General features: G+C 28.2%; 1 protein-coding gene across 1 annotated transcript; it reads left to right on the top strand.

The window, feature by feature from the left end:
* The first annotated feature begins 200 nt into the window (after nucleotides 1-200).
* Nucleotides 201-1,840, top strand: LOC123217778 (putative F-box protein PP2-B12). Its single transcript, XM_044638906.1, has 3 exons — nucleotides 201-480; nucleotides 604-722; nucleotides 1,395-1,840. The coding sequence occupies exons 1-3, from the start codon at nucleotides 205-207 to the stop codon at nucleotides 1,771-1,773; spliced, it is 774 nt and encodes a 257-aa protein (XP_044494841.1). The 5' UTR covers nucleotides 201-204; the 3' UTR covers nucleotides 1,774-1,840.
* Nucleotides 1,841-10,094: the final 8,254 nt, after the last annotated feature.

Below are 10,094 nucleotides of genomic sequence, written 5' to 3'. Positions count from 1 at the left end.
TGCTTAGATGAGATAGAATAAGACAATTTAATTTCCCTTAACAGAAAAAATAACAAGAAATTGCAATTAAATTATAATTACCAATTTACCAAATCAAAATAAAAAAATAATCTTCCTTGTAGACGAAGTATTCAAAGTCAATAGTCTTTGTCTAGTCCTTTGAAAAGGCTTTGGCTTTCTGGTCTTTGGTGAATGGGGAAGCGAATGAAAATGGATATGAGTGCTGTTCTGCCAGAAGAATGCATATCTAAAATCATATCCTTTACTTGTGCTAGAGATGCATGCAGATTCTCAGTGGTTTCCTCTCTGTTTAAATCTGCTGCGGATTCAGATGCCGTGTGGGAGAAGTTTCTGCCGTCTGATTACCAGGAAATCATTTCCAGTTCGGTCTCGCCGTCGTTGCTGACAACTAACTTGTCCAAGAAGGATCTTTATCTTCATCTCTGTCGTAACCCCATCATCATCAATAATGGTACAACGGTATGTTGATTAATTATTAAGAATTAGTAAATGTTGACTTATGGAAATAGGATCGAAATCAAAATATCTCTATTCGATTCAAATGAAAACTGGGCCGAATATCAATCTGATTCTTTGACACAGAGCTTTGCAATAGAAAAAAAGAGTGGAAAAAAATGTTTCATGGTTGGGGCAAGAGAGCTTAGCATTTCATGGGGAAACGATTCTCGTTTTTGGGCCTGGCTATCTCTACCAGAATCTAGGTTTGTTGTGTTATACTTGTATATTATTCATATAACTTTTCTTTTTTATCCTTAAACCTAGTAGTTTATGTTATCGTGCTATATTTATATAGTATCAGTTTAAATTTTATATAAGAGATTTTCAATTTTAATCTAACTCAAATTAGAATTATATCAAAATTTTTTAACTATAACCCAAACAATATATATAATATATATATATTTTTTTTACAAATAGTCTAAAAATTACATACTAAAAATTTTAAAACACATAAATAATCTGACTAATTAAATCACATTCTTACTAATTAATAATAAAAAATAATATAAGTAATTACAATTATATAAATATACAATTATATACAATTTGTAAAAATTTCAACTGTTGTTAATATTATCTTTCAATATTTCTATAATTTATCCATAATAAACTCTATTAAAATAAAATTTCTTCAAAACATTTGAATCGATTCATATCATATCATGATACTTTTGTTTGAACCCTAACACTATCCGATTTAATTTCAAGTTATATCAAATTGACCAGAAATAAGTTTCATGCATGAAAAACTTAACTCTAACTGATTTTTCTTCATGTCAGAGTAATGGGTTGTGTTAAAAATTGTCAACTCTACTTATCATGTAGATATTGTCCATTTTGATGTCTTATAAATATGAAATATGCATTTGCAGGTTTGGTGAAGTGGCTTACTTCAGGTATGTGTGGTGCTTTGATGTGAAGGGAAAGATAGACACCAAAATTTTGTCCCCCAAAACCACCTATGCTGCTTACCTTGTGTTTAACTTACATGAATACGGATTTCGAAAAAAACCTGTGGAGTCAGGTGTTTATTTAGAAAAACTAGATAATGGGGAGAGGCGTAGTTTGTTTTTAGATCCTCCACCATCTGTAAACAGAGGAGATGGTTGGAAGGAAATTGAGATGGGTGAATTCTTCAATGAAAATGGTGATGATGGAACTCTGATTTGTAATTTGTCTGATTTTAGCTCACGACATATTAAGCAAGGCCTCTTTATTGAAGGAATTGAGCTCAGGCCTAAAAATAGCTGATAATATAATTGTGTACCATGCAGACAAACATATCTTGAGAATTCATACCTTCATGTAGGCAATAATGGCTACTTCTATAAACTAGAGTTGATGTTGTTATGCTTTATACATACATACATACATACATACATATATATATATGTATGTATGTATGTATGTATGTATATGTATATGTATGTATGTATATGAAAATGATGTATTTCATGTTTGGCAACATAGCATATAAACAAAATGGTTATTTATGTCTTAACTAAGATCCTATTTCCATATTCAATATATGCAGAATAATAAAAATAGAAAATAAACTAAATGAAAATGAAAATAAGTTACTTACCAAAAAAAAAAAAACTATTCTTCAACTTTCTTTTTCATTTTTAGAGAAATATTGTATGCACTTAAAATGAATTAGGTACTAATAATGATGTGTGCTCCTGCTATTAAGTGTTACGGTATATTTAATTGAAATCATTTAATCACACGGTGATATATTATCATTAATACTCAATTTTATTATGCTTAAAGGACACATAGATTTATCTAGTGACCTTTTCCCAACCCAGGTTTAATAAAATGGCAAATTTTCACTCTTTAAATTAAAAAAAATCATTTTCTTATTCATTTACTAATAACTTTAACCATTAGAGGGTATTTGTAACATTTTATTCCAAAAATTATAACATGAATGTAATTAATTGTCATTTTATTTCTAAGTTTTAACATATTACAATAGCACTCTTACTAGATTGAACTACGAATAATATGATAGAGGTATAAATGTTATTTTTTAAAATTTACTATACCAAAATGATTATATTCTCATATCTTGTTTTGAAAATTATCATATTCACTTTCATATATTTTGAAAATATAATTATATTTCCAATGTTTTGTAGTATCTCATTATACCTCCAATTTGTTACATTATATTCAGTTTTTTGTGAATGTAATTGTTATTTTTTAAACTACTAAGGAGCATATTAAAATTTTAAAAACACCCTTAAACTTTTTTTGAATTTTCAAAACACTTTAAAATTTTCATTAACACTCTTAACATTTTAAAAAATTACGGTTCACCATAAATATATGATTGTACCTTATAGACACCTTTTTGTATAAACATTCAATTTAATATACAATAATGTAAAAAAACCAATATCAAATTCCTTTCAAATTGTCAAGAATTAAAATATTTAAAGCATGAGCCAAACGGTGCGTTTTGAGTAAGTATGTAGCACTGTTTTGAGATAAATAACTACAGTTGGTGAGAGTCGTGTTGATAAAGACAAATGAAGTTTCCACTGGTAAGTTTCAATTTCATCAGGTTTTTGTTATTGGTACTTTTCTGTTTTTGATATATGTGTTTGAGACTTTTGTGTACAGATATAATGGCTAAAGGGTTGGGGTTGAATCGTGTTAAAAATCTCGCACGGTCTGTGAATTCTGCTGTGAAAGGGAGTTCCAAATCAAACCACATGTGTTTGAGACTTTTGTATACAGATATAATGGCTAAAGGGTTGAGGTTAAATCGTGTTAAAAATCTTGCACGGTCCGTGAATTCTGCTGTGAAAGGGAGTTCCAAATCAAACCACCCCAGACAGGTAAGAAGGTATGAAACTGCTTTCAGTTTCAACTATAAGATGACAAATAGATTTGTATGAATGTGAATTCATTGTGAAATCTTTGATTTGGTTGAAAAAACTCTGATTTAAGCAGAGAGCTTCTACTTGGGCAAGTCTATACGATTTTGGCATTACATTTCAGGATGAGCCTCTTTCTGGTGCTAATTTGGTCTGCAACATATGAGGATGAAATTTCTACTTGGCTTCTTGATAATATCTTGATTGAGGATGTTGTAAGTTGGTTAGAGAGTGCAAATTTCATCTGAGCCTTTGTATAGAGCTGGATTGAACAAACATCATATTTGAGAAAGGAAAGTTCTTTCCACGCCTTTTTCTAGATTAATTGAGTGAGTTTCCTTCTTGTTTCTAATGGTCAATGTTCTAAACTTTTGCAGTTATCATCACTGGTGCAATTAACTTATTTGAACTTAAGTAAATGAAATATAGGTAAAGCAAGTCAGTTTCTGGGGAAATAGCTATGCCATCAATTTTATTTTGAAGCTTGAAGAAATTGGTTAAGAAAGATGGAAAGTTTTGATGTGAAGGAAAAGATAGACACCAAAATTTTGTCCCCCAAAGCCACCTATGCTGCTTAGCTTGTGTTTAAGCCATATGAATCTGCACAGGGATTTAGGGCAAGACCTGTGGAATCAAGTTCTTTTTTAGCAGGAATAGATAATGGGAAGAAACCTAGTTTGCTTTTAGATCCTCCACCATCTGTAAACAGAGGAGATGGTTGGATGGAAATTGAGATGGGTGAGTTCTTCAATGAAAATGGTGATGATGGAACTTTGATTTGTAGTTTGATTTTCACGGACGAAGTATTAAACGAGGCCTTTTTATTGAAGGAATTGAACTCAGGCCTAAAAATGGCAGATAATATAATTATGTACCATGCAGACAGACATATCTTGAGAATTCATGCCTTCATATAGGCAATAATGGCTACTTCTGTAAACCAAAGTTGATGTATTTCGTGTTTGGCAACATAGCATATAGACGAATTGGTTATGTGTGTCTTAATTAAGATCCTACTTCCATATTCAAGATAGGTAGAACAATAAAAATAGAAAATAAATAAAATGTTAATAAGTTACTCACCCAAAAAAACAAAAAAATTCAATTCTTCAACTTTATTATTCATTTTTAAAGAAATATTACGTGCATTTAAAATGAATTAGATATGAATAATGATGTATTATCATATAATTTAATATTATTTTATATTTAATTAAAAATCATTTAATCACATGATGACACATAATCATTAGTACCCACTGTAGTTATTTTAAATTGCACTTGCTTTTATTCAGTGACCTTTTCCCACCCCAGGTTTAATAAAATGACAAATTCCCATTTTTAAAATTTGAAAAAATTATTTTCCAATCCATTTATCAATTTAATTTTAACAATTAAAGGATATTTGTGTTATTTTATTCCAAACATTATAACATATAAGTGTAATTAACTGTCATTGTGTCTCTAAGATTTAATATATTACAATAGCAGTCTTTTTAGACTAAACTGTGAAGTGTGAACAATATAAATGTTATTTTTTTAAAATTTAGTATGAACAAATGAATATATTCTCATATCATGCTTTGGAAATTATCATATTCACCTCTCTATATATTTTGAAAATATAACTATATTTCCAATAGGGTGTAATATTTCATTTATACTTTTAATTTGTTATATTCTATTCAGTTCTTTGCAGTTGTAATTGTCAATTTTAAAACTATTAAAGAGCAAATTGAAATTTAAAAAATTCAAAATCACCTTTAAACTTTTTTTAAATTTCCAAAACCTCTTAAAATTTTCATTAACACTTTTAACATTTTAAAAAAGTATAGGATTCAAATTGACACTTTTATTTATATTTGTAAATTTTTTTTTTTGTTATTTATAATTGAGATCAATAAAAATTAGAGTACAAAATTATTTAATAAAAATTTGAGAGTTCTTTTTCTCTTTCAATAATTTTATTAAAAAATTTACAATTTTTTAACTGACAATTCTCAGGAAATCTGTCATTTCACTAACCCTTGGTGAAAATAAACTTTAAATTGAAACAAAGTTATATAATACAACATACAATAACGTAAAAAACCAATATGAAATTCCTTTCAAACTGTCAGGAATTAAAATATTAAAAGCCAAATGGTGTTTTATGTAGCACTGTTTTTCAAAACCATGGAATGACATCGTTTTTACATATCCAAGGGATTTCTTTCTTTTTTTAAATAGTCAAATATTTTTTACTCTAATCAGATCTCAGATTTTTCAAATACCGTGATAATAGTGGTGGTATTGGTCAGGCCAAGGAGCCACGGGCTCACCAATAATCCAAACATATTCTTGGATAGTTTCACTTAATCTAATAAATTATTCAACGCGGAGATGTATAAATATGTAAAGTTAATTAAAATGATAATGTGATTAAGCCATTAACCAAGTCTCTGATGCAGTAAAAACATGAAAAACACATAACATCATTTGACATTAGGCAAATAAAGGATTGACTATAGACTACGTGTCATATAGTCAATCTATTATATATATATAGTTGTCATCCCATGATGTACTTTTTTTTTTTAATTAATAAAAGACATAGTTTTATCTGTTACCCATAATTTTCTATATAATTGATGAATGTCTTTAAATTGGTAGAATCGTGACAAGGGAATTAACGGGATGCTTGATCATGAGATTTCTATTATCACATTAGATGACCAATCTAGAAATGTCAGTAGCCTCAATATTATCCTGACCTAGGGTATAGATAATATAATAAAACTATCATAGTGTTGAATAATTCTACTGAAAGATAGTATAGTAATAGATCTCGTGTTAAGATTATGAGTGTCATCCCTGGTGCAACACATGGATGTATGCCAAGAGCATATGTATCAAACAGACTTGACAAGATGATTCCACATAGATGATAACCCTAGTGTTTATAGAAAGAATCCTCTAATAGATGTTACTGCATATCATCCTCAGACTTAGGATCATTGGAATGTCTCAACACCAATTAGCTTAGTTTGACACCAACCCAACATAAACTTTTTTTAAATGGTTATTAAAATAGTGTTGATTGACTATATCAAGAAGCGTAGTAAAAGTATGGTAGATTAATAGAGGACATTACTCTGTAATACAAGATAAAGATGTCTTGTGACATTGTTTGACTTATGATTATGATCAATGAAATTTGTGGCCACAGTGTGGATTTAGATTGAAGTGCAAATCCAATTAAACTTGACTGTTGTCTAGGAAGAAAAGTCTAGAAGTCAAGATAACTGACACGAACATTATTTCTATATCTCAACCTTGATAAGATATCAGTATAATAATCGATTTGATTTTGACATTCTTTTTTTTTTTTATTTGAAAGCATCTGCTTGAGCTATAGAACTTCCTAGATGTTGTAACTGAGAATTTTTGAGGAAATATATGAAAGCTTTTTTGAGTGAATGCAACATTAAAGCAGTCCTTACATACTTCATTGGCTAATTTAGAACTTTACATAGATGTAATTAATACAAATGCAAGGACTATTAAAGCTCTCATTTATACAAACTGGCTAACTTCGATGACCTGATCATTTGATTCTGATAAGTATACAATATTTGAATGACTGCCACATCTCTTATGAATTATAAACTAAATATGCGGTTATAGATTTATGAACCGTGTTTTCAATGTTGAATGACAGTAGTCTCTTTTATGCGTAAGATTTTTATGATATTTAATCTTTTGATATTATGAACTCTGAAACTTGTAAATACATGTGAATACGTAATAAACATGGCGTTACACTTGTAATAAAATACTTTTATTTTATCGAATTTACATTATTTCATAAAATCACTATACTCTTAGGGCATAGCTCTAACACAAAAATGATAATCCTTGCATTTTTTAAATGTTACAAAATTATTTTTTTTAATATTATAAAAGTGTAAACAATATATCACTACAACAAATATTCAATTTAGGAGTCTCAGAATAATAATTTTAGCATTTAAATTTTGGGGACATTTTTAGTTTTGTTTTCGAATGATAATTTTACGGTACAAAATTTAATTTCGTCCACAAAAGTTTAATACTCAATTTTAATAACGAAATATTTCAGGACAATTTCATTTTTGTCCCAAAATAATAATTTTAGGAGAGAAAATTTTATTTTCATCCCTCACAGTTTAGCATTCAATTTTATACAAATTTTTTTTTTTGTTCCATAATGATAATTTTATGGGATGGAATTTTATTTCATCTATCAAGACTTAACATTCACTTTTTTCAACTTCATTTTTGTCCGAGAATGATATTTTTAGGAGACAAAATTGTAATTGTTCATCAAAGTTTAGGAATATTTTTAGTTTCATCTCAGAATAATTTTAGGTAATGAAATTTTATTTCGTCCATCAGAACTTAGTGCTCAATTTTAAGGATAAGTTTATTTTTTTCTTAGAATAATAATTTTAGATAATGAAATTTTAATTTTATCTACCAAAGTTTAGCTTTCAATTTTAGGAAAATTTTAAAATTTCATCCCAGGATAATAATTTTAAGAGGCGAAATTTTATATTTTTTTACTAAAGCTTAACACTCAATTTTATGGACTAATTATTTAGGGATGATTTTATTTTGGTTGCAAATTTATAATTTTGGAGAAAATATTTTAATTTCATCCACCAAAGTTCAACATTCAATTTTAAAGACATTTTAAGATTCATCATAAAATGATAATTTTGAAGGATAAAATTTTATTTCAGCTATCAAAGTTAACACTCAATTTTAAGAACAAAATATTTAGAGATGATTTCCACTTTGTCTCAAACTTATCATTTTAGGGGTTGAAACTTTTATTGCATCTAGCAAAACTTAGCATTTATATTTAAGGATGATTTCAGTTTTAATTGAGAATGAACATTTTTTAGAACAAAAATATTAATTTCATCTACCAAAACTTAGCACTCAATTTAGAGACAATATTTTGGGATGATTCACGTTTCGCAAAAATCTGACAAATATTTAAATTTTTTGGGACAAATTTGACAAATAATATTGTTTCTAGACGAAAAAATCTGTTACCATACACTTTTTGATTTTATAACAAATTTCTTGTCATCGATAAAACTTCTTTTGCAGCTATGATTAATCGTAGGCTTAAGACTTAAATAACACAAGTTAGGTGGTAATTATGAACAGTGATTTAATTAATTAATGCTTAATTAATTAATTACTTTTTAGCAATTTTATTTTAAAAAAATAGTTAACAAGTTTTGTTTCAAAATTTAAGAATGGAAAGGAAAATAATTTTATTAAACTAAATTATCGAATTGAAGCTCTAATTCCAAATTCACTCATTCAAACTAATCTTTGAATTTGATTCAGCCTATTCATATCAGAGCCACGCCTAATTTTTACATCCAAAGTGTTTTTCTCCCAACTTATACATGGTTGCGTCGATGCAAATGCATTTTCCTCTGCTTGGCATTTTTTTCCCCCACTGTGCGCATGGTTTCTTTTTCATTTTTTGTACTTTAAATCCCAACTCCATGCATGTTTAAGAAACCAAAGCAACTTGGTTTCTGGTCATATTCAGACGAAAGGGTCACGCCAGGAATGACAGGAGAGCAATTTGGTGAAACAAAATTGCTTACTGCTCATTATCAATTAATGTATGCAATATAGGTTATATTAACTACATTAGAGATTCGATAATACCCTATAATATCTATTTCAAGTAAAATAAGGTGACACTATACGAATCTCATATTGAAAAAACACTCTAAAGATGTTGGACATGAGTGTGCATTTTATATTATTCAAGGATGCTATGATGTGACTAGTCAAATAGTTTATAAGTTTTTTAAACTGTTAAGACACATTTGGGGTTATAAAACCTAAAAGAAAAATTATGATGAATTATATGTTCATAATAGATAATATTTTGATAATAAGTTTGATTATTAGAACAAAGATGTTATGAAATAGTATCAGAGTAATTTTGCGTGTCTTCTTAAACAATGATGGGGCAAACTTCAATAAAGACATTGAATCCCGTAAAGAGGGATGATGTGACACCCTTAGACGAATCCCACATAGGTAAAACACAATAGAGATGTTGGATATGAATGTGCATTCCACATCACTTAGGAATGTTAAAATATGACTGATTAAATAATTTATAAACTCTTTAAATTATTAAGACACATTTTGGATTACAAAGCCCAAAAACAAAACTATAATAGACTGTGTGTTAAAAATAGATAATATTTTGATAATAAATCAGGTTATTAGATCAAAGATGTTACAAAAGTGTGATTAAATATATATATATATATATGTATATATAAAATTGTGCCCCTTATATATGAACAGTATTAAGCTATAAAATGTATTTTCAATCTTTGAATAAGTAAACAAGGTTGGTTTCGAATTGAACTTATTCAAGCTCAAAATGAGTGTGACTTGAATGAGCTCAAACTAAAGCTTGAGAGTTAAAAATTTTTAAGTTCGAGCTTGAGCTCAAATTTGTAAAGTGTTTGGCTCATTAAGCTTACAAACCTAAAAAATTTGATATAAACCAACTAGAATGATGTCATTTTGACCAATACACATTAAAACAATGTTATTTTTTGCTCGATTACAATACTTGAGCCAAACTCAAAGTTTGACTCTTTTCGAGCA

Source organism: Mangifera indica, chromosome 5 (assembly GCF_011075055.1).
Source record: "Mangifera indica cultivar Alphonso chromosome 5, CATAS_Mindica_2.1, whole genome shotgun sequence".
NCBI classification, from domain to species: domain Eukaryota; kingdom Viridiplantae; phylum Streptophyta; class Magnoliopsida; order Sapindales; family Anacardiaceae; genus Mangifera; species Mangifera indica.
Note: the sequence above shows the minus strand (reverse complement) of the source record. Positions and strands in the feature narration are given on the sequence as shown.

Excerpts from the sequence above, each read along its gene's own strand:
- LOC123217778 (XM_044638906.1), top strand. The coding sequence starts at position 205 with ATGAAAATGGATATGAGTGCTGTTCTGCCAGAAGAATGCATATCTAAA. Across the intron at positions 481-603 it reads TCATCAATAATGGTACAACG|AGCTTTGCAATAGAAAAAAA; the intron begins GTATGTTGATTA and ends TCTTTGACACAG. Across the intron at positions 723-1,394 it reads CTATCTCTACCAGAATCTAG|GTTTGGTGAAGTGGCTTACT; the intron begins GTTTGTTGTGTT and ends ATGCATTTGCAG.